Source organism: Bos mutus, chromosome 21, assembly GCF_027580195.1.
Source record: "Bos mutus isolate GX-2022 chromosome 21, NWIPB_WYAK_1.1, whole genome shotgun sequence".
Classification (NCBI taxonomy): domain Eukaryota; kingdom Metazoa; phylum Chordata; class Mammalia; order Artiodactyla; family Bovidae; genus Bos; species Bos mutus.
In genome coordinates this window covers 3,672,056-3,698,180 of record NC_091637.1, presented here as the reverse complement: position 1 = coordinate 3,698,180, position 26,125 = coordinate 3,672,056, and the positions used below count along the sequence as shown (strand labels likewise).

The 26,125-nt window shown below is 42.7% G+C and overlaps 1 protein-coding gene across 2 annotated transcripts in view; it reads right to left on the bottom strand.

Moving 5' to 3' along the window:
* Positions 1–20,925, bottom strand: part of GABRG3 (gamma-aminobutyric acid type A receptor subunit gamma3) — an 839,241-nt gene extending 818,316 nt beyond the window's left edge. The window contains exons 1-2 of one of the 2 annotated variants that reach the window (XM_070358245.1): positions 20,609–20,925; positions 12,153–12,301 (exon numbers count right to left, since the gene is read on the bottom strand). In XM_070358245.1, coding sequence (XP_070214346.1) covers positions 12,153–12,301; positions 20,609–20,661 — 202 coding nt within the window. In that variant the 5' untranslated portion in view covers positions 20,662–20,925. The remainder of the gene's footprint in view (positions 1–12,152; positions 12,302–20,608) is intronic. The other variant, XM_070358244.1, reaches the window with a different exon arrangement.
* Between the last annotated feature and the right edge of the window lie 5,200 nt (positions 20,926–26,125).

Below are 26,125 nucleotides of genomic sequence, written 5' to 3'. Positions count from 1 at the left end.
AGGGCAGCAGCTCCTCATACAGGGCTCCACGCAGTCTGCCTGGGTCACGGCAGTGCCTGAGTCGGTGCCAGGCTGCCACAGCCACTCCACAAGCCCGAAGGAAAGAAAGGCCAGTGGCGTCTGCTCTCTGGCTTTGACCCCAGTGGGGCCCACAGGCACCCTCAACCAGGAGCAGTTGGGGGGGCCTGTCTTCCCCCACTGAGGCACGTCCTCACCCATGCCATCAGCTTCTTCTCATACAAGATGCTCCTCGATCCACATTTAGAAGAAGTTCTCATTAAACTCAGAAAATAAGCTTTAGGAAAGCAAGGAAAAGACATCCAGATGTGCAAACACCTGAAGAAGAGGGACAAAAATAAATCCCTCTGGCTATGGACACAGCCAAGAGGAGAATTCTCAAATGTTCTGCCTGAATGAAATAAGCCTGTGGGTCATCTCTATGCATTGTGCATGTCTTCATCGTGTTCATTCACCTTCCAAAGGCAATTCTATTTTTCCCATTTTGCACAGACTGACAGATTATGGACAGGGAGGCAATTTGTATTCTACACGTGGAGAAATTAACTAACAACACTGCCTCAGTCAGGCTTCCTGCCCCACTCTCTCACGGCCTCATACCTTACGTCTTGTAAACAATGACACTGCTGACCTTGGTCGCACTGGCCTGTGTGCCCACTTGGCCATGGGCCACTTTTGTCCACCTTAGTATTTAAGAAGTCTTTGGAGACTCCTGGCTGCTGCTGCACAGAGAGAATGAACATGTCTGCAGTTCCCACAGCTCCTTGAGTCTTCTTCCAGCTTCCTCGGTCACACCTTATCCACCCTGGGTTCAGTGACCAGTGTGAGCAGCAAGACACTATAATAATCTATTTTCAGGAGAGTGCCTCAAATTTCTTGAAACCCTGAAGGGGAAAAATTTTACTGAGGTTGTTAAACCTTCTTTTTCACAATTGTCTTATTAAAAGGTTTATCCTCCTCCAGCCTTATTGAGGCCACCTGACAAGATTTGTTGCTGAGATAAATGACACCCTGCATAGCCCTGAACTAGCAAAGGACACAGCTGAAGTATTACTTAGAGTGATGGATAGTTAAAGATGTGGAGCTAAAACAGATACATCCACAATTTAGAGAAGTGAGGAAAGACAATAGTTGGGAAAATAGTATTTTTAAAACACAAGGATCACAATTTGTATTACGAAAACTATTGTATTTGTATTATGAAAACTAATTACAGTAACATGTGGACATGTTACTTCTATGTAACATAAATGAGCCTCTGTGATTCTATTTGCTGTTGAGCCATTTTTTTCCTGATGTTATATCTTTGTTGATGCAGTTGGACTACGTATGCTGGGAGATGGCAACATAAACCAACGCATCTAAAGTTAGGAATTAGGAACTGTGTCCTAGGGGACAGTTCTCAGCTGCAGACTTGTGAAAAGCACACAAAAATGTTACAGAAAGTATTTCACGGTTATACCACATTACGCCATCCTCAGGACAGTCCTTCAAAATTTAATAATCCCATTGAAAAGATGAAAAATTGATGCTAGAAGAAATCAAAGGAGAAGTACTTGGTCCAGCCTGGCAGGAAGGTGAGGGGGTGTAGGCCATAGATGAAAACATGAAGGCTGGAAGGGAGGCAGGAATGTGCCCCACACAGGAAACAGGAGGCGGGTAAGGGAATCACAGGCTGGAGAGAGAATGCAGATGAAGAAGACGGGAGGCTAGGTGTCCATGGGAGGTGTGACCCATCAAAGTGGTGGCAAGGGCCAGAGAGAGGCTTACCTCGCTCTGTCATCTGAAGGTGCTTAGACTTTATCCTACAAACAAGTGGCATTTTCAAGGAGCTTAAGCCAGGGAGAGCCTTAATAGGCCTGCTTTACTCCAAAGTGGCAACAACATTACCAATCCTAGATGCGACCTGAGAACCCCTTCTTCTCCCCCTCCCACTCAGAAGAACCTCAGTGAAGGCAGTGTCAGGGCAGCTCCCCACCTGTCCACAGGCCAGGGCTACATGCAGAGTGGATGCCCAGAAAATGTGGGCTGGCTGGCTGAGGGAGGCAGGAGCGATAAGGAAGAGGAGCAAATAAACTGGTAATTACAACAAACAACTGATAAATCCATGCACAACACTGCACGGATTAAACTGACTGAACCTTGATAAGGAGACACAATGGCTACAACAAACAAAATATTCTGCATGTGAATTAAAATAGTGTGAAGAGAAATTCATATATTTGCAGTACATTATCCCTTAAAGCCCTTCTAAACCATGAATTAAAATGGTGTCTAATTCGGTATCTTTTGAATACTAAAGAGTTACAGGGGAATTGTGTTCCTGGGCAGTTACTGAGTCTCAGCGAGTTGCTGGATTCTGCCATTCAGATGTTATTTAGCATCTACGTGAGACAGGAAGAGGAGTCCTAAGGAACCCAGAGATTCTCAGGTCACTCTGCTGCCCCAGGGCCATGACGGTGTGCATGGTGAACTTTCAAGTCAGGAAACCAAAGAAGAGCATCTGCTATATAGTTTTTATATGTAGTTGTTTTTTAAATCTTTTTCACGCAAAAACCACACAGCTCTTCCCATATATGAAGATGACTTCCAAGGACCAAATGACATGAGGCTTTAGAAGAGCTGCCTTCTAAAAAAGAAATATCCATTCTTTTCATTATGCTGTTTCATTTGGAAAATTCATGATTCTTTATGTAATAAAGGAAAAATGAAATCTTTTAATTGTGATTTCTGCTTGCTTGCTGCACATGACAAAGTCTTAGTATATTCCCTTCAAAGTGTTGTCATATGAGTGTGTAATGGGGAATCCAATTTTGAATGGGCTTGCCTTGCAATTTCTATAAATACAGCAGTGATCTAACTACAGTCAGAGAGATCTGGGTTGGATGCCAAACTCACCCACTTTCTATCCGTGTCCAACTTTCCCTCTCAGATGATGAACGTGGTACTGAATAACACCATGTATGGAAGGCCCTTTGCTGAGTTCTAACACAAGATAAGCAAAGGACTATTGGACTAAACTTACCCAGAAGGGCAAAGGGTGAGTCTTATTTATCCTTGTGCTAAGGTCAAGCACAGTTTGAAAATTAATGAGGAAATTAGTAACATTTTCTCAGTCTTCCCTTTCCATATAAATGCATAATTGCTGCACACTTTCCATACTGGGTAGGCCTTTTATGTAATTATGATGGGAAAATTGTGGTCACAATTGAATTTATGAACCCATGCAATAGTAATTTGATGTATTGCTCACTAAATAAATACCTTAAAACAAGAAGGAAGTTTAAGAGTATTTTGTTCCCCTGCTTCATCATACGGAAGAGGCAACTGAGACACAGGAAGGTAGTAAGACAGCTCCAAGACTGCATAGGACATGCATCTCCAAGACCCCTGCACATTACAACATACGGATTTTGAAATTCTATGCTTACTGGGTGGGACTGGTGTAATTCTATGTCCTGATACAGATAAACTGGAGAGTAAGCCTCAAATCTGGAAAAACACAGGGACAGCAGCTAGGGTAGTATGAGGGCTGGCAAGCTGCAGGGCTCTAAATAAAACTGAGCTCCAAGGAGAAGAGGGAAACAGGCCATAGTCCAGAATGCACTCTACGAAAAATGTGTCCGCAACAACCTCAGCGTTCTGACCATCACCATCAACAGGCATGCATCTCTCTCCTGGCCAAGAACACTATTCTTGTCTTGGTCTTTTTTAATCTATCAATTGTTAAAAAAAAAAATATGATAGAAAAACTAGACAGAAAATTGGCAAAGATATAAAACTCAACAAAACCATTAAACAACAAGATTCAATTCCTCCAGTAACAGAAGAACACAAATTCTTTACAAGCACCCATGGAACAGTCACAAAAAAACATATCCCAGGTCATAAATTAAATAGCAACAAATTATAAAAATTTTTTAACTTAAAAAGAGTATGTTCTGTAACCACAATGGAATTAAGCTAGAAATTAGTAATAGATAACAGAAAAACTTCTAGACACTCGGAAATAAAAAATATACTTCTAAATAGTACATGAATTAAAGGGGAAAAAATCTCAGGGGTAGTCAAAAATACATTGAACTAAATGAAAATGAAAACACAAACATCAAAACCCGTGAGATACAGCTAAAATAGGACAGAGCAGGCAGCTTAGAGCACTAAATGCTTACATTAGAAGTCTCAAGTTGAGACTCTAAATGCTACCTCAAAGAAGAAGAGCAAAATAAATCCAAGCAAGAAGAAGAAAGTAAATAATAAAGATTCAAAGCAAAATGTAATAAAATGAAAATAGAAAAATAATGAAACAAAAGTTGGTTCTTCAAAAAGGTCAGTGGAACCAACCTCCAGCAAGATGACAAAGAAAACAATGACAACACAAATTACCAGTATCAGGAATGAAGCAAGGAATATTATTGTTGGCCCCACTGATATTAAAAGGATTATAAAGGATTAGCAAATAGAATACAGCAACATATAAAAAGAGTTTTTAAAAATATTTATTCTTAAACATGATAACTAGGTGGGGTTTATCCTAGGGATGCAAGGCTGGTTCAATATCTGAAAACCAACCAACGTAATTCACCACACAGCAGGAGCCCTACATATAAACCTTCAAATTGCGAACTTTCAAAAATGCAAGTGTGTATTCCATCAACATTAGGCATATGTGAAGTTGCAGCTTTCCCTCAGTCTTCTGTTGCTAACGATCTTTCAGTTCTACAGTCTCCCCGCTTCTCATACTCCTCCAGGCAGTAATGTTTTCTTGCCTGTTCACTCGATGTCACGCCCTGTATGCCACCTGTTGTACTGAACTACTGTGCTTCTCAAGGTACTGTACTGTACTGTACGATTAAAATTGTTTTATTTGTGTGTGTGTTTGTTTTTTATGTATTATTTGTGTGAAAAGTATTATAAATCTATTGCAGTACAGTACTATATAGCCAATTGTGTTAGTTGGGAACCTAGGCTAATACTGCTGTACTTATGAACAAACTGGGCTTATGAACACACGCTCAGAATGAAACTTGTTCATAGGTAGGGGACTTGCTGCCTTAAAAAAAAAAAAAAAGCACACTGTGTATCAATTAATGCAGAAAACGCATTTGGCAAAGTTGAACACCCATTCCTGATTTTAAAAAAATTATTTCAGAAAATTAGAGAGAGATGGAACTTTCCCAACTTAGTGAAGAATATACATAAAATATATCCAGCTAACATCACACTTAATTGTGAAGACTGAATACTTTTCCTCTACTAACTGGAACAAAGCAAGATGTCCACGTACATTACCACTATACCTGTAGCATTGGAAGTGCTAGCCAGTGAAAAAAGGCAAGAAGAACAGTAATAAGAGGCATACAGATTGGAAAGCAAGAAATAGGTCTCATTTGCAGATGATATGATGATGTACACAGAAATTCTCAAGGAATCTATCAAAAAAAAATTTCCTAAAATTAGTAAGTGAGTTTGGCAAGTCAGAGGACACAACATTAACTTATATAAGATAACCATATTTCTGTATACTAGCAATGAACACAGGGAAAAATAAATTTTAAAATATAGCACTATTTACAAGCACTCCAACACTGTGAAACACTTAGGTGAAAATCTAACAAAATATTTTTAGAACTTGTATACTAAAATCTGCAAAACACTGAATGTAAGAAAATAAACAAGATCTAAATAAACAGAAAGATATACCATGTTTATGGATTAAAATACTCAACACAATAAAGATGTCAATTCTTCCCAAACTGATATAAAGGCTTAACATGAGATATTTTTTTGCACTTACAGATAAGATAGCTCAAAAATTAATATAGAAAATATGTACTAAAATAATTTTTAAAAATAAAGTGACTGAATTAATTCCACCCAATTCCAAGACTTATTATCCATAGCTGCAATAATCAAGACTGCAGATTGACACAATAGACAGACAGATAAACGGAAGAAATTAGAGAAACCAGAAACAGCCCACAGAAGTTGAGCCAACTGACTTCTGATAAATGTGCAACATAAGTCAAAGAGGAAGGATAGTTTTTTTCAACAAGTGATAATAAAGTAACTAGAGATTCATAAGTGAAATTGAATTCGCTCAGTCGTGTCTGACTCTTTGCAACCCCATGGACTGTAGCCTACCAAGCTCCTCTGTCCATGGGATTTTCCAGGCAATAGTACTTGAGTGGATTGCCATTTCCTTCTCCAGGGGATCTTCCTGACCCAGGGACTGAACCCAGGTTTCCCGAATTGTAGACAGACGCTTTACCGTCTGAGCCATCAGGGAAGATTCATAAGCAAAAAGAAAAGAAACAAACGTAGCTCTATATAACAATTAATTCAAAGCTGAAAATGAATTAAATGTAAAACATATATTAAAACTTTTAGAAGAAAAGAGGAAAAAAATCTTTAGGAGCTAGGGATTTATGAAGAGCTATTAGACATTACTCGAAAAGTATACATTCCCACTGTTGGCGGGAATGTAAACTGATGTAGCTACTATGGAGAACAGTATGGAAATTCCTTTAAAAACTAGGATTAAAACTACCATACGACCCCAAAACCCCACTACTTGGCATGTACCCTGAGGAAACCATAACTAAAAAGACATACATATCCCCATGTTCATTGCAGCACTGTTTGTGACAGCCTAGAAGGACAGCAGAGAAGGCAATGGCAACCCACTCCAGTACTCCTGCCTGGAAAATCCCATGGACAGAGGGACAGGCTGCTGTCCATGCCTATCATGGACAGTATGGTAGGCTGCTGTCTATAGGGTCGTGTAGAGTTGGACACGACTGAGCGACTTCACTTTCATTTTTCACTGTTCATGCACTGGAGAAGGAAATGGCAACCCACTCCAGTGTTCTTGCCTGGAGAATCCCAGGGACGGGGGAGCCTGGTGGGCTGCTGTCTCCGGGGTCGCACAGAGTCGGACACGACTGAAGCACCTTAGCAGCAGCAGCAGCAGCAGCAGAGGGACAGCATAGGGTGGGAAGTGGGAGCGGGCTTCAGATGGGAAGGCACATATGTACACCTATGGCTGATTCATGCTGATGTATGGCAGAGACCAACGCAATATTGTAAAGCAATTATCCTCCAATTAAAAGTAAACCAAAAAAATACTTGCCGCACACACAAAAAGTATATTCCATAAAAAGAAAATAAGTAAATTGGACTTCCTCAATATTAAAAACTTTTCTTCTTTGCAAGACCCTACTAAAAGGATGGGGGGAAAAAAGCCATACAAAGAGGGAAAAATATCTGAACACTTCATCTGGCAAAGGAATCATATCCAGACTATAGGAAGAACACTTAACAAGGCAGGAGAAAAAAATAAATAAAGCAAAATACTCCAATTTTTAAGGCAGCAACTAATATGAGGAGACATTGTGATGAAGAAGATATACTATTGGCAAATAAGTGCATAAAGAGAATTCAATACCACTAACAATCAGGAAAATGTAAATCAAGACAACAAGGCAATATCAAACTATTGGACATACACATAGTAGAGCAGCTGAAACAAAAACCTGTGACAGTACCACCTGCTGCTGAAGTTACAGAGAAACTAGATCTCTCACACCTTGATGGTGGGCTCGAAAATGGTATATAAACTTTAGAAAAGAGTTTGACAGCTTCTTTAAAAAATAAACCAATATTTATCATAGGACCTGGCAATCATATTCCTGGGCATTTATCCCAGAGAATAAAACCTTACATCCACATAGATACCAGGAATAGAAGCAACATACTTCAATGTAATAAAAGCTATATATGATAAACCCACAGCAAACATTATCCTCAGTGGTGAAAAACTGAAAGCATTTCCCCTAAACTCAGGAACAAGACAAGGGTGCCCACTCTCACCACTACTATTCAACAGTTTTGGAAGTTTTGGCAACAGCAATCAGAGCATAAAAAGAAATAAAAGGAATCCGGATTGGAAAAGAAGAAATAAAACTCTATTTGCAGATGACTAGATCCTCTACATAGAAATCCTAAACATTCCACCAGAAAATTACTAGAGCTAATCAACGAATATAGTAAAGTTGCAGTATATAAACTTAATACACAGAAATCCCTTGCATTCCTATACACTAACAATGAGAAAACAGAAAGACAAATTAAGGAAACAATTCCATTCACCACTGCAATGAAAAGAATAAAATACTTAGGAATATATCTACCTAAAGAAACAAAAGACCTATATATAGAAAACTATAAAACACTGATGAAAGAAATCAAAGAGGATACAAATAGATGGAGAAATATACCATGTTCATGGATTGGAAAAATCAATATAGTGAAAATGAGTATACTACCCAAAGCAATCTATAGATTCAATGCAATTCCTATCAAACTACCAAATGTATTTTTCACATAACTAGAACAAATAATTTCACAATTTGTATGTAAATACCAAAAACCTCAAATAGGCAAAGCAATCTTGAGAAAAAAGAATGGAATTGGAGGAATCAACCTTCCTGACTTCAGGCTCTACTACAAAGCAACAGTCATCAAGACAGTATGGTACAGGCACAAAGACAGATACATAGATCAATGGAACAAAATAGAAACCGCAGAGATAATTCCACACACCTATGGACACCTTATCTTTGACAAGGAGGCAAGAATATACAATGGAGAAAAGACAATCTCTTTAACAAGTGGTGCTGGGAAAATTGGTCAACCACTTGTAAAAGAATGAAACTAAAACACTTTCTAACACCATCAGTTCAGTTCAGTTCAGTCGCTCAGTCATGTCCAACTCTTTGCGACCCCATGAATCGCAGCATGCCAGGCCTCCCTGTCCATTACCAACTCCCGAAGTTCACTCAGACTCACGTCCATCGAGTCAGTAATGTCATCCAGCCATCTCATCCTCTGTCGTCCCCTTCTCCTCCTGCCCCCAATCCCTCCCAGCATCAGAGTCTTTTCCAATGAGTCAACTCTTCGCATGAGGTGGCCAAAGTACTGGAGTTTCAGCTTTAGCATCATTCCTTCCAAAGAAATCCCAGGGCTGATCTCCTTCAGAATGGACTGGTTGGATCTCCTTGCAGTTCAAGGGACTTGCAGTCCAAGAGTCTTCTCCAACACCACAGTTCAAAAGCATCAATTCTTCAGCACTCAGCTTTCTTCACAGTCCAACTCTCACGTCCATACATGACCACTGGAAAAACCATCGCCTTGACTAGACGGACCTTTGTTGGCAAAGTAATGTCTCTGCTTTTGAATATGCTATCTAGGTTGGTAATAACTTTCCTTCCAAGGAGTAAGCGTCTTTTAATTTCATGGCTGCAGTCACCATCTGCAGTGATTTTGGAGCCCAAAAAAATAAAGTCAGACACTGTTTTCACTCTTTCCCCATAAAGTGATGGGACCGGATGCCATGATCTTAGTTTTCTGAATGTTGAGCTTTAAGCCAACTTTTTCACTCTCCTCTTTCACTTTCATCAAGAAGCTCTTTAGTTCTTCTTCACTTTCTGCCATAAGAGTGGTATTATCTGCATATCTGTGGTTACTGATATTTCTCCCAGCAATCTTGATTCCAGCTTGTGCTTCCTCCAGCCCAGTATTTCTCATGATGTACTCTGCATATGAGTTAAATAAGCAGGGTGACAATATACAGCCTTGACATATTCCTTTTCCTATTTGGAACCAGTCTCTTGTTCCATGTCCAGTTCTAACTGTTGCTTCCTGATCTGCATACAAATTTCTCAAGAGGCAAGTCTGGTGGTCTGGTATTCCCGTCTCTTTAAGAATTTTCCAGAGTTTATTGTGATTCACACAGTCAAAGGCTTTGGTATAGTCAATAAAGCAGAAATAGAAACTCAAAATGGATTAAAGATCTAAACATAAGACCAGAAACTATAAAACTCCTAGAGGAAAACATAGGCAAATCACTCTCCAACATAAATCACAGCAGGATGTGTGACCCACCTCCCAGAGTAATGGAAATAAAAGCAAACATAAACAAATGGTATGTAATTAAACTTAAAAGCTTTTGCACAACAAAGGAAATTATAAGCAAGGTGAAAAGACAGCCTTCAGAATGGGAGAAAATAATAGCAAACGAAGCAACTGACAAAGAACTAATCTCAAAATATACAAGCAACTCCTACAGCTCAATTCCAGAAAAATAAACAACCCCATCAAAAAATGGACCGAAGAACTAAACAGACATTTCTCCAAAGAAGACATACAGATGGCTAATACACACATGAAAAGATGCTCAACATCACTCATTATCATAGAAATGCAAATCAAAACCACAATGAGGTACCATTTCACGCCAGTCAGAATGGCTGCTATCCAAAAGTCTACAAGCAATAAATGTTGGAGAGGGTATGCAGAAAAGGGAACCCTCTTACACTGTTGGTGGGAATGCAAACTAGTACAGCCACTATGGAGAACAGTGTGGAGATTCCTTCAAAAACTGGAAATAGAACTGCCATATGACCCAGTAATCCCACTGCTGGGCATACACACCGAGGAAACCAGAACTGAAAGAGATACATGTACCCCAAGGTTCATCGCAGCACTGTTTATAATAGCCAGGACATGGAAGCAACCTAGATGTCCATCAGCAGATGATTGGATAAGAAAGCTGTGGTACATATACACAATGGAATATTACTCAGCCATTGAAAAGAATGCGTTTGAATCAGTTCTAATGAGGTGGATGAAACTGGAGCCTATTATACACAGTAAAGTAAGCCAGAAAGGAAAATATCAATACAGTATATTAAAGCATATATATGGAATTTAGAAAGATGGTAATGATAACCCTATATGAGAGACAGCAAAAGAGGCACAGATGTATAGAACAGTCTTTTGGACTCTGTGGGAGAAGGCAAGGGTGGGATGATTTGAGAGAATAGCATTGAAACATGCATATTATCATATGTGAAATAGATCGCCAGTCCAGGTTCAATGAATGAGACAGGGTGCTCAGGGCTGGTGCACTGGGATGACCCTGAGGAATGGGATGGAGAGAGAGGTGGGAGGGGGGTTCAAGATGGGGAACACATGTACACCCATGGCTGATTAGTGTCAATGTATGGCAAAACCACTACAATACTGTAAAGTAATTAGCCTCCAAATAAAATAAATAAAAAATAAACAATAAAGCTTCTGAAGCATAAGAAAATATTTTCATGTTATTAGTGCAGATAATATTTTAAAGAAATGATCATTATGTTCAACTATATTAAAATTCATAGAGTTTATATTTCAAAATATACCTTGGAAGTGAAAAAGTAATACATAGATTGGAGGAAAAAGAACTGTGTGCTTACTAATGCACTGCTACTACTGCTGCTAAGTCGCTTCAGTCATGTCCGACTCTGTGACCCCATAGACGGCAGCCCACCAGGCTCCCCCATCCCTGGGATTCTCCAGGCAAGAACACTGGAGTGGGTTGCCATTTCCTTCTCCAATGCATGAAAGTAAAAAGTGAAAGTGAAGTCTCTCAGTCGTGTCCAACTCCTAACAACCCCATGGACTGCAGCCTAACAGGCTCCTCTGTCCATGTGGTTTTCCAGGCAAGAGTACTCACAGTCATTTTATTTGTAATAGACAAAAACTGGGAATAACTAATATGTTCCTCAATAAACATTAAAAAACTATGATCCATCCATAGCATGGAAGATTACTTAGCAATAAGTAAAACAAACTATTGATACATGCAACAACTTGAATGGATCCCAAAATCACTTTGCTGAGCAAAGAAAAGCCAATCTCAAAAAGTCATGTACTAAATGACTGCACATAGGCTCCATTCTCAAAATGACAAAATCATAGAAATAAAGACTAAATTAGTGGTTGACAGGTTAGAAATTTTGGAGGAGTGAACAGATGAGACTCTAAAGCAAGAGCAGGAAGGGAAACTTCATGGTAATGAAACCGTTCTGTATCTCAATTATAGTATCATTACACAGATCCGCATGTGACAATGTGGAGCCATGTACACACACTCTCCCAACGTCAACTCTTAGTTCAATACCCATGAATTGCGTGACTCTGCACTACCTTTGCAACTTCCTGCAAATTCATAATTATTTAAAATAAAACCTTTAAAAATATATCACACTATGTTTCCTACTAAAATAGCAAACATCATCACTCACTTCCAATATCTGGCCTCAGCTTCTTATCATATTCTCTTAGCAACTTGTTCAGAATAAGAGTCACATCTGTGTCTTGGGATTTCGGAGCCAAGACCCACTTCTGGTTTGATGATGAATCTTCATATTCATCTTCTTCCACCTTCCTGGTCCTGTAATTACAGCACAAAGTGTGACATGTAAGTTGTAGCAATGATTCCAGGAAACGTCTTAAGCTTTGGCCCACCCAAGCACCACTGAAATAGGTAGAAAATCCCCAGTACACTCAGTCCATTCAAAAAATTACCTCTAAAATCTTAAAAGCAAAACAAAACACACAAAAAAAGAATCCAATAAGAAGAATGCCAGTGCTATTAACGTAACATGATCCTTTCATTAAATGTCATAAAAAAAGTCCAAGTCCATGTTAAACCATAGACATCATAATAAGTAATCCAATACATGAAGGCCAACAAGCAGAGAGTCAGCCTTCCTAATATCAACCTTGAGATCTTCTGAAGGTCAAGGCAAAAACAACTTGCAGCTTCCACTTCTCATTTCCAAGACCTCATTTTAGCTTAAGGTGAACAGCTTCTGCAGAATGCACTCATTGAAAATAGTTGAGTCTGACTCTGTGCTTCTCATGGAACGCCTTTGGTCTAGGCAGACATAGGGACATAAGGAGATGATATCCTTGGCCAGCACCCATGTGGCATGCCAAGGAAGAGATATTGGTTGGTAAATACTCTCTGGTGATTTCACATACCTCCTACCACACAAACTGATTCACCTCGTACAGAGTAGGCTTGTTATTGTTCAGTCACTCAGTTGTGTCCGACTCTTCACGACCCTGTGGACTGCAGCCCACCAAGCTTCTCTGTCCTTCACCATCTCCCAAAGCTTACTCAAACTCATGTCCATTGAGTCAGTGATGCCATCCAACCATCTCATCCTCTGTCATCCCCTTCTCCTCCTGCCTTCAATCTTTCCCAGCATCAAGGTCTTTTCTAACGAGTCAGCTCTTCACATCAGGTGGCCAAAGTATTGGAGCTTCAACTTCAGCATCATATTCAGGATTGATTTCCTTTAGGATGGACTGGTTGGATCTCCTTGCAGTCTAAGGGAATCTCAAGAGTCTTCTCTAACACCACAGTTCAAAAGCATCGGTTCATTGGCACTCAGTCTTCTTTATGGCCCAACTCTCACATCTATACATGACTACTGGAAAATAGCTTTGACTATATGGACCTTTGTTGGCAAAGTAATGTCTCTGCTTTTTAATATGCTGTCTAGGTTTGTCACAGCTTTTCTTCCAAGGAGCAAGTCTCTTTCAACTTCATGGCTGTAGTCATCACCTGCAGTGACTTTGGAGCCCAGGAAAATAAGGTCTCTCACTGTTTCCATTGTCTCCTCATCTATTTGCCATAGAGTGATGCCATGTCTTCATCTTTTTGAATGTTGAGTTTTAAGCCAGCTTTTTCACTCTCCTCTTTAGCCTTCATCAAGAGGCTCTTTAGCTCCTCTTCTCTTTTTGCCATAAGGTCGGTGTCATCTGCATCTCTGAGGCTATTGATATTTCTCCTGGCAATCTTGATTCCAGCTTATGCTTCATCCAGCCCAGCGTTTCTCATGATGTACTCTGCATATAAGTTAAATAAGTAGGTTGACAACATACAGCCTTGACGTATTCCTTTCTCAATTTTCAACCAGTCCAGTGTTCCATGTCCTTTTCTTACTGTTGCTTCTTGACCTACATACAGGTTTCTCAGGAGGCAAGTAAGGTGGTCTGGTATTACAAAAATTAAAATCTTTCTAACATGTCTTTAGCATCTGGCCCTTTAATAGATGAATCCAAATGAATGCTGAGTATCAGAATCTGTCCCAAGAAGGGCTGAGCCTGACAGCCACCTCTCCCGGGTGTACTTGAATGGAAAGGCCTCAAAATGGCAAGGTAGTTTCTTTAGTGAGTGAGGCCATCTCAGCAGCTCAGCAATTTGGGCCTGAAAAGAGCACAGTTTCCTCTTCAAAGTAGCACTTCCAGGAGGCCTGCCATTTACCAATGCAAAAAAGCCTGTCACACACACACACAAAAAAAAAACAAGCAAACTTCTTCCCTCATGGCTTGTCAGTGTGTGCACCATAATGACATATCTTCCTTCACAAAAGATAACAAAATAGAAAACAGAACATTGCACTGAGGTTTATTTGTCCTGATTAAGTATAAGCTGATTTCTGTTTAGCTTTTCAGATGGGACCTAAAAAGGCAACAACCTCACAAGGCAGTTGGCTTCTGGGACATATATTTTTATGTTAATTTTTGTCATTGTTCACTCGCTCAGTCGTGTCCAACTATCTGTGACCCCATGGACTGCACCATACCAGGCTTCCCTGTCCTTCACTGTCTCCTGGAGTTTGTTCAAACTCATGTCCATTGAGTTGATGATTCCATCCAACCACCTCATCCACTGTTGCCCCCTTCTCCTCCTGCCCACTATCTTTCCCAATATTGGGGTCTTTTCCAAAGAATCAGCTCTTCGCATCAGATGGCCAAAGTCTCCAATGAACATTCGGGGTTGATTTCCTTTAGGATTGACTGGTTTGAGCTCCTTGGGAGCTCAAACTCTCAACAGTTTGAGCTCTCAAGAGTTTGGGACTCTCAAGAGTCTTATCCACCACAATTCAAAAGTATCAATTCTTCAGCTCTCAGCCTTCTTTATAATTCAGCTCTCCAATCCATACATGACTACTGGAGAAACCATATTTTTGACTATACGAACCTTTGTCAGCAAAGTGACATCTCTGCTTTTTAATATGCTGTCTAGGTTGTTCATAGCTCTTATTCCAAGAAGCAAGCATCTTTTAATTTCAAGGCTGCAGTCACTGTCTTCAGTGATTTTGGAGCCCAAGAAAATAAAATCTGTCACTGTCTCCTTTTTCTCCCCATCTATTTGCCATGAAGTGATGGGACTGGATGCCATGATCCTCGTTTTTTGCACGTTGATTTTTAAGCCAGCTTTTACATTCTCTGCTTTCACCTTCATCAAAAGGCTCTTTAGTTCCTTTTCACTTTCTGCCATTTGGGTGGTATCATCTACATATCTGAATTTATTGATATTTCTCCCAGCAATCTTGATACCAGCTTGAGATTCATCCAGCTTGGCATTTCACATGATGAACTCTACATATTGGAGAAGGAAATGGCAACCCATTCCAGTATTCTTGCCTGGAGAATTCTATGGACAGAGGAGCCTGATGGGCTGCAGTCCATGGGGTCACAAAGAGTCGGACACAACTGAGCAACACACACACACACACACACACACACACACACACACTCTGCATATAAGTTAAATAAGCAGGGTGACAATGTACAGCCTTGAATGTACTCCTTTCCCAGTTTTGACCAGTCCGTTTTTCCATATCTGGTTCTGACTGTTGCTTCTTGACCTGCATACAGGTTTCTCACGGGACAAGTAAGATGGTATGGTATTCCCATCACTTTAAGAATTTTCCATAGTTTGTTGTGATCCACAGTCAGAAGGCTTTAGCATAGTCAATGAAGCAGATGTTTTTCTGGAATTCTCTTGCTTTTTTATGATCCAACAGATGTTCACCATTTGATCTCTGCTTCCTCTGCCTTTTCTAAATTTAGCTTGTGTATCTGTTCTCAGTTCTTGTACTGTTGAAGCCTAGCTTGAAGGATTTTGAACATTACCTTGCTAGCATGTGAAATGAGTACAATTGTGCAGTAGTTTGAACATTATTTGGTATTGCCCTTCTTTGGGATTGGAATGAAAACTGACCTTTTCCAGTCCTGTGGCCACTGTTAGGTTTTCCAAATTTGTTGGCATATTGAATGCAGCACTTTAACAGCATCACCTTTTAGGATTTGAAATAGTTTAGCTGGAATTCCTTCACCTCCACTAGCTTTGTTCATAGTAATGTTTCCTAAGGCCGTCTTGACTTTATGTTCTAGGATGTCTGGATGTAAATTTTCAGTATAGTCTAAATTATCTGTAGGTTTCCCTGGTAGCTTAGTGGTAAAGAACCTTCCTTCTAATGCAGAAGACACAGGTTGGATCCCTGGGTTGAGAAGATCCACTGGAGATGGAAATGGCAACTCATTCCAGTATTCTTGCCTGGGGTATCCCATGCACAGAACAGCCTGGTGGGCTACAGTCCATGGGGTTGCAAAAGAGTTGGACACAACTTAGCAACTAAACAACAACATAATATAATATTATAATATAACTATAATATATAACATCTTTAAAATCTTATGTATATGTCATATGGTATGTACGAGTCTTTTAATGAGTGTTAACTAGCTTTAACATAGATCAGAGCAGTATCAGCCTAGTTCTGTATGAATATATACACATACATGACGTTTTGATAATAGTATATGGCATATATCTTGAAGACTGAATTCATTTAACTTTTCCCTTGGCTAAGATCCCCTGGAGAAGGAAATGACAATCCACTCCAGTACTCTTGCCTGGAAAAATCCCACAGAGGAACCTGGTAGGTTAAAGTTCATGTGGTCACAAAGAGTTGGACACAACTCAGTGACTAAATGATAACAACAATATTAAACTATAATTCTATTTCTTGACAGAAAGCTTAGAATATATACATCATCCATAGGAACTATAAATTGCCATGGATTTTTTGCACTGAATATTCACCATCAATAGGAACTAAAAAAATTGGGACTGATATTCAAGAAGTGATATGTTTCATTTAATTACTGGTAAGACTTTTTACTTTTATAAATAACATTATCAAATCTAAAATGTTACAGAAGAATATTTAATTTATCAAGAATATTAATTGTATCATCTTTAAAAGAAGTGGGTTGAAGAAGGACATGGATTGCTGGGAGCCAACCACTGCCCACAGGCCTGGCAGCTCAGTCCACAGCAAAGGCACTCGGGACACTGTGGGCAGAGGGACAGCTCACCTGGGCAGGATCACGTGTAGCACCCTCAGGACTCCTTCCAAGTTGCCCACAGTGCAGCCCTCTGCCCCTCTGGGGTCTCTCTGTCTCTCCCCTCCTGCCCTCCCCCAGAGACAGCTTACTAGTACAGACCAGACCATGCTTTCCATGCTATGCATCTTCTCTTGCCCCAACACTCATATGTGCACAGAAGCACACTAACTCTTCATCAGTTCTCTGTATGCACAGCATTGGTTTCTGAAAAATACTTTGAGCTACTTCAATAACAGGTATTATAATGTGACTAATTCTCCCTCTAGCGGTGAAGTGGTGATGGGTGTTTTCCTGAAATTGCGTAAGCTTCCTGGTTCACGGTAGGTGAAGGGGGAGACAAAGAAAAAAACAACAGCAACATCTTCTTCAGCACCTTCCCTTCAGAAGGTGAAATGGGGCACCTGCAGTTCTGTGGCTGGGTTGGGGGGAGAGCAGGCAGGCACAGGCTGAGATGCTCTGGGCCAACACTGGGCTCCTCCCAACCCTGAAGCCTCATCAGTTTGTGCAGGACTTCAGAAAAGGAAATCAAAGCTTCTCAGCACTAGGGCCAGACCACCAGCCCTACAGAAAAGCTTCCCTTTGTAGAGAACCCAATCTCATCTCAAGGACTCACCAGAATATGAATAAAACAAAAATGTTCTGTTGTTCTAAATTCCAAGTTGGCTATATTCACGAGTGTTCTGTTATCAGGATTGTTGGATCCTAAATGCCATCATTAGCTTTTTCTTAAAAACAAATCGGCAACAAACTTACAGTTCAGCCCTCAGATGGCATTTTCATGTCTTACACCTTCTCTTCAACTGCAAGGGCAGAGACAAAGCTGGATGTATCCGTAAAGATAAAAAGGAGCTCCTAAACTTCAGACGGCACTTAGGCATTCACTTAAGGTGTCACTAAGCTCCAGGTGTGACTGAGTGTTTTTAATGTAGGATAAGCTCTTCCAAGGGTGTCAGAATGGGGTGCTTTGCTCTCCACAGAGCTGCTAACCTATCACCACACAGCACAACTGTCAGAACTTTCTCTGGGGCTTTTAAACACCAGGAAGGCAGGCCAGAGCACAAATGACAACTCTCAGAATTAATAACAGTTTTGAAAAGTGAGGGCTCCCTGGTGGCTCAGATGGCAAAGAATCTGCCTGCAATGCGGGAGACACAGGTTCGATCCGTGGGTCAGAGAGATCCCCTGGAGAAGGGAATGGCAACCCACTTCAGTATTCTTGCCTAGAGAATTCCATAGAGAAGAGGAGCCTGGTGGTCTTAGTCCAAGGGGTCACAAAGAGTCAGACAGGACTGAGTGACTAACATTTGAAAGGTGATGCTCGTCACTGGATTACTTCACATGTCTGTAACCCATTCAAAGAGCAAAGATAAAAGAAGAGGCATATAGCAATAACATTAGTTTAAAACTTGGATTATTTTCAATGGATATGCAACATCTATTATCAACCCAGACAAAGAATATATTAAAGTTGTTACATCTGCCTTTGCAAAATGGAAGAATGAAGAATACCCAGAGACTGTATGTGTCTTTAGGAACCCCTAGACACCTGAGTGCTTCAGACACCCAGGTATCTTCCTACTAAGCACATAAAGTAATGAGAACAATAAGCAGATTTCCTTCTAACATATTAAGTATCTATAGATCTTAACAGTTGATTTTCTAACCTGCAACTGCAGGTCACTTCATCCAGTCAGTAGCAGTAGGAAATTCAATTAGACATAATCTCAGATTGAGATATGACCTGGGACATCTACATTACGCCTGGTGTTGTTTGTTTCTAAACAGAGATACATCCAAGCAGGGTGAGCCTCGGAGAGCACACTTCCATTTCCTTCCCAGCTCGTTCCTTAGACAGGAAGCAACTTCAGTTGAAGGACCAAGGAGTGTGCTGCCTGGCTGAGAGAGTTTCCAGTGAGTCTGCCTTCCCCAGCACATACAATTCACCTTTCTTACTCTCAACTCTTTGCAAAGAGCAGCAGTTTGTGGCAGGAAGGAACAGGACTCTCTTCCTCACAGTATAACCCTTCCAAATTCACATCTTGTAGGATTTGTTAATGTGCCTTCCTAGGTCCTCAGGGGGCTTCCCTCAGTGGCTCAGTGGTGACGAACCCGCCTGCTGATGAAAGAGATGCAGGTTCAATCCTTGGTTCTGGGAGATCCCGTGGAGAAGGAAATGACAACCCACTCTAATATATCTGCCTAGGAAACCCCATGCACAGACAGAGCCTAGTGGGCTACAGTCCATGGCGTCACAAAAGTCAGGCCCGACTTAACAAGTTCCTCAGTACTTCACGGATTTGAATGAACATGCAAGACTTCCCAGCACTGCACGCTGACACCTGCAGAGCTTATGACCCACAGGAAGGCTCTCAAGCTCCCCGACCTAGGAAACGAAGAGGGTATCAAAAGTGTTTGGGGAGTTGAGGTGCTTGGAGATTCTTGGGGTCATGAGGGGAGAAGAAGGAAGGCAGCTGCTCTAATTTTTAAAGCACGGGGCAATCTCTAGGCTCTTGACCAGAGATCAAATCCGAGACAGAATTAAAGGAACCAAACCCAGAATCTCCATTTATATTTACAGCAACAGGGTTTAACCCTTCTGGTCCCACTGTCCTTCCATCCTCATGAGTCATCTTCATCTCTTTCTGAATTACTTTTAAGCTCCCATCAGCCGGTTGGTGTGCTGGGAGGAAGGGTAAGGGTGTCTATGGTAAGGTAATTTCCCACAGGTATTAGGTAGAAACCTCATTATCAACTTCAGTATGCTTGCTTCATACGGGGAGGTTTGTGCATGCTGCTGCATGTGAAAATGGCTCATACGGAAGGGGTGCTTATGTGTACCGTGCGTGTGTTCACAGAACCTGGGAGGGGAATCCTTTCCGAGAAGCAGAGCTCCTGGCTGCCCACCATGCCCCCATCCTCCTCCGTCTGCCTCCAACCCTGCTACTCCTCATAAAGACAGGTTTAAACCGGGTCGCTCGGAAACCTGACTCCGGGGTCCCGGGAGATTTCAAGGAGGGAAACGATACAGAACGTTGATGTGTGTGTGTGGAACATACAGAATGTTGGTGTGTATCTGTGTGTGTGTATTCGCGCGCCCGGGGGCGCGCGCGGAACCCTGAAACACTTGGGGGAGGGGGAGGAGCGAGATAAAGAGGTAGACACCGGCTTCCCCCAGTGATGCTGGGCTTCGAAATCCCTTAAACCCACCAGACCTTACAAGGTTCAGGAGAAGAGCCCATTAGTCTCGGAGTCCCCGCGCTTCAGGCTGCAGAGAAGGCTGCGGTCGCCTAGCCCGGAGAGGCAGACGGCCGTGGCCGAGGGAGACGGGACAGGTAAAGCGCCTGCGACTCCCCGTCTCCTGCCCGCTCGGCCCCGGCGGGAGACGCCGCAGCCCAGACGACGATGGCCGGGGGCGCCGGGCACTGGGGACCGACGGAGAGCGCGCCGCCGCCCGCCCGCCAGGCTCCGCACCCCGGGCGCCACTCACCGCGCGTGCAAGCCGGAGAGCAGGCAGAGGAGCAGCAGCAGCTTCGGGGCCATGCTGCCGCGGAATGGGGCGCGGGGTCGGCGGCCCCAGGCCGAGCGAGGCTCCCTGTGGGGCGCGGGCCTCCGCTCCGCGGCTTCTCCTGGCCCTCGCTGCCTCCGACGGCGCCGGGCCTCTGCGGCGGGACAAGTGCGGACTCGGGCAGCGGCCGCGCCCCCGACGGCCGGCGGGTCTGCGCGCGCCTCCGCGGGGCCCACGCGGGACGCCGGCCCCGCCCGCGCCCCGGCGCCGGGTCTGCGCAGCGGGCTGGCGGGCGCGGGCGGTTCGCGGCCCGGATACCCGCGGCCCCGCGCCGCCCACCGCGCCCGAAGCTAGAACCGCGCCGCGCGCGGATGCCGGGCGGTGGGCTCTACGCCGGCCGCGCGGCCGCCGCGCCCGGGGGTGGGGCGGGGAGGCGGCCGCTCCTCGAGCGGGCAGCGCCTCCGAGGCGGCCTGGGAGGGGAGGAGTTCCCCCAATTACACGCTCGACAATTCGCGAGGCCAAGAGAGGTTTCAATGGACCCGGAGCGTGAGGCCGGGAAGGGGGCGGGGAGGCTCTGGGATCCCGCCGGGAGCCTAAGAGAGGGTCCTAGAATCGGCACCCCTTGGGTTTAGAAAGATCCCTGCGTCTAGAAAGACCCCTTGGTTTAGAAGTCCCGAAAGGATGCGCTCTTTCAGGCACTTCAACACCGCATTGTGGTTCTCTGCGCTCCCAGACCTCCCAGAACGTCCCCACCTAGGCGCCCTGGCGAAGGCGCGAGATGGTCGGCTGAGCAACCCGTCGTGTTAAATCGACTGAACCCCTTCAGCGCACTGCTGAGATTGTGCATGGAAAAGTGGCTTGCTGGGCAGTACTTTGAAAAAAGCAACCCCCGAGTGTACCTTTCACACACAGAGCAACTAATACATACCAATGAGCAGCAGTAGTGAAAGAGAATGTTGAAGGTTGGAGACCAAGACCTCCTTCATTAGTAATAACCATTCAGAATGTAAATCTTTCACCATATTACAAATCAGCATACCTTAGACTACATTCACTAAGAAGTTGGCTTTTATATTGGAGAAAAAAATAGGTCTTAGAAAGTATTTTTTTTTAATTCTGAACTACTGTTCATAGAATTATAAGGATATCATGTTTCTTTAATATATTGTCAAACAGCTGTGTTCATAGGATATATGCAAGGGTAAGTAGGAAATCGGAAAAGGCAAATGGCACCCCACTCCAGTACTCTTGCCTGGAAAATCCCATGGACGGGGGAGCCTGGTGGGCTGCCATCTATGGGGTCGCACAGAGTCGGACACGACTGAAGCGACTTAGCAGCAGCAGCAGCAAGTAGGAAATTGCCTGGTTTTTTCCTCTTTATTTCTGAGTTCACCAACATGAACGTGGTTACAGAGTAAAGTTGTTGATAATGAGGATATATAGATATATAATAGATACATAGGGGCTTCCTGGGTGGTAATAGTGGTAAAGAACCCACCTACCAGTGCAGGAGACATAAGAGATGTAGGTTCAATTCCTGGGTCAAGAAGATCCCCTGGAAGAGGGCATGGCAACCCACTCCAGGATTCTTGCCTGGAGAATCTGGACAGAGGAGCCTAGTGGGCTACAGTCAATGGGGTCGCAAAGAGCTGGACATGACTGAAGCAACTTAGCACACACACATAGATAAATAGACAGACAGATGTAGGTATATATAGGGAGTTTCTCAAGTAGACCTAGTGGTAAAGAACCCACCTGCCAGTGAAGGAGATGCAAGAGACCATTCACTCCCTGGGCAGAGAAGATCCCCTGGAGGAGGGCATGACAACCCACCCCAGTATTCTTGCCTGGAGAAGCCTATGGACAGAGAGAATCCCATGGAGCCTGGCGGGCTATGGTCCATAGGGTCGCAGAGAGTCAGACATGACTGAAGCAACTTACATAAAGTGTGTATACAGATACACTTTAACAGTCAAGCCCTTGGCCTTCTTTGCATTGTCATCTTCCTATCTCTGTCTGTCTCTGTGCCTTGAGCTTGCTCCAGTTCATCATTTCCCAGGGTCCTTATGACATTCCCCACTGCCTTCCACATCTTTCTCACTCAGGTCATGACACGAAGAAGACTCCCAATCTTCCTACATTCTGCCAGTTTCAACAGCTTCAACACTTCTTCCAGCTTCAAGGGAATATCAACATTTATCATACTCTAATATTTCTGGAGAAGGCAATGGCAACCCACTCCAGTACTCTTGCCTGGAAAATCCCATGGGCAGAGAAGCCTGGTAGGCTGCAGTCCATGGGGTCGCTACAAGTCCGACACAACTGAGTGACTTCACTTTCACTTTTCACTTTTATACATTGGAGAAGGAAATGGCAACCCACTCCAGTGTTCTTGCCTGAAGAATCCCAGGGACGGGGGAGCCTGGTGGGCTGCTCTCTATGGGGTCGCACAGAGTCAGACATAACTGAAGTGACTTAGCAGCAGCAGCAGCAGCAGCAGCTCTAATATTTCATTTTCTCTATCCAACAATGAAGTTGAGTGTTTCAGAAATCAGTTAGATGATGATCTATTTGTTAATTGCTTTTGAAATATGTTGTCTCCAAATACTTATGTGTGCTGTGAGAAAACAGCATGTAGAAAGAAACAATTCATCTATGCCTCAGTTTTAAACACAGTAATAGGAACTTGAGTAAAATAACTATTAGACATTGATAAATGAACTAATTTTAATTCTCACAACACTATACCCATTTCAAAGATGGATGAAACACACAGAGAAATTGTTATTCCACAGCTAGGAAGTTGAGGACTTGGAGTTAACACCCCAGCAGCAGATGCCAACATCTCTTAATCACTATGTCATACTGCTTCTCAGATGAATAGGAGCTCAGTAAACATTTGTTGCTTGGTTCTTCGACCAATATTTCAGACTCCTTGCTGTATTCTGTATTATTTGAACATGACTACAGATGCTTTCAAGTTGTTTGTAATAGAAACAGACGGATACTTGAATATATTTGCAAAATTTCAGTATAATGGCAAGTGTCCAGGGAAGTTTTTACAATACAAACAGTGGAAAAGAAAATGTGATGCGTTTTTTACATCTCTTTATTGTTTATTCTTTTCCTTTCTTGCATATTTTCAATCTGTTATCATGATCTCTTCCGGCTCTTGACTCCATTTATTAGACTTAACCGGTCAGCTTGACAGGCTTGAATATTTTACCATAGAAAGTACCCCCTTCCATGGTGCTGTCTGAAAAAAGATTTTTTTTTTTTTTTTAAAGCTAAGTGAGTTAAGGAAAGGCAAATTCAAAGCAAGCTTCCTGGGCAGAAGTGTGAAAGCAAAATTCAAGGTCAAGAATCTACACTCTTCAAAGGAAAATCTTTCTGGCTTTGATTTTCCTGCTTTGCCCAGCTTAATCAGCATGGGGACAGGGGATCGTGTGGTGGGGCAGGCGGGAAAGGGAGGGGCAGATAGTGAGAGAAGGAGAAAGGTGTGGGGGTGGGGGTTGCCGCGGGAGAGGGGGGCGTCGAAGATGCTTTACGGAGCATGTGCAGTGCTCACTCTCCGGTTTTTTGTAGGGATTTTATTGCCTCAGCCCTCTCTGTCCTCAGTTCTAAAGAAGCTGACAATTCGGTTCCACTTGGGCGAGCAGCATTTGCATTCCATTCCCCTAGTTAGTAGGAAAGGGGAAATAAAAAGTAACCTGAGAGGTAAGGGTTGGAGCACATGCACTTCTGAGAGTATGGAACACTCTCCGGTGATGCGTGCTGTCTGTTTCAAGTGTTGGCATCTGATCCAGATTCAAGGCTTCCGGGGAAGACCTGGGGTGGCCGCTGCGTCTGGCTGGAGACTGGAAGGAAGAGCCCTAGATGGTGGCGAAACTGGATTACCTGTACTTGAGACCATCTTGTAGCTTCTCCAACAAATACTTCAGAATCCCTTGCCTAGCCTGACTCCACCTCCTACAGGTGCAAAGAAGGTGGCCAGCTATGGAGGATAATTGAACTGCTGCATCAGCTGGTCTTATTTTTTACTGCTTCTGGGTTTTCTCTTTGAATAAAATCTCTCACACTCTCAAAAGTATACTTCTGAATTGCATTATGATGTTTCATGTTTTTTTTTTTAAGTTCTTGCTCAGCTTTTAAATAATTTTGTTAATTTATTTTTAGTTGAAGGACAATTGCTTTACAGTATTGTGTTGGTTTCTGCCAAACATTGGCCTGAATCAGCCATAGGAATACCTAAGTCCCCTACCTCCCACCTCCCTCCCCACCCTACCCCTGTAGGTTGTTTTTATTGAAGAGGGCAACCAGATGAGACAGTTGGGTAGCATCACTGACTCAAAGGACATGAATTTGAGCAAATTTTGGGAGATAGTGAAGGACAGGGAAGACTGGCATGCTGCAGTCCATGAGGTCTCAATGAGTCAGACATGACTGAGTGAATGAAAAACAGCAACAATACACACAAACAAAATGCACTCACCTTAAATGTATGGGTCAATGTATTTTTACACATGTATATACCATATGTATAAGAATAGCATGTGTTTATAGCCCAGAGTAAGATAAAAAACATTTTCCCAAAGCCCTCTCCTGAGTGCTAAGCTAGCTTTGCTGCCAACACTAACTCTGGTAATCACTATTTCATGTTCCATCGCAATGGACTGGTTTTGCCTGCTCTTGAATCTCACATGGAATTGTGTAGTGTGTCCTATATTACCTCTGGCTCTCTCGTCCAACATAATGTGTTCTGGATGTATCCACAATGTCTCAGGTAGCAAGCATCCATTACTTCTTGTTCTGCATGTGGTATTTCACTGTGGTATTCAGTATGGCACACAATATTTAGCTGACATGAACATACTCGTGCATGTCTTTTGGTTTGGCATATGTGCTGATTTCTCTTGGCTATCTGACCTAAATGGACTTTTTAGATCACAGGGAGGGCTTTTTTGTTTAGTGATAATAAACATTACTAGAGATTTCAAAAGTAGCAGTATCCATTACCACCCATTGTCTGTGTATGAGCTCCATCAGTTCAGTTCAGTTGCTCAGTCATGTCCGACTCTTTGCGACCCCATGAACTGCAGCACCCCAGGCCTCCCCTTCCATCACCAACTCCCAGAGGTTACTCAAACTCATGTCCATTGAGTTGGTGATGCCATTCAACCATCTCATCATCTATTGTCCCCTTCTCCACCCGCCTTCAATCCTTCCCAGCATTAAGGTCTTTTCAAATTAGTCCGCTCTTCGCATCAGGGGGCCAAACTATTAGAGTTTCAGCTTCAGCATCAGTCTTTCCAATGAACACTCAGGACTGATCTCCTTTAGGATGGACTGGTTGGATCTCCTTGCAGTCCAAGGGACTCTCAAGAGTCTTCTCCAACACCACAGTTCAAAAGCATCATTGAGCTTCGTATATAACTGTAAAATGTGACCTCCTCATCCTGAGGTGGGAGATAGATGTGCGCCTGAGCTGGGCACCTGGT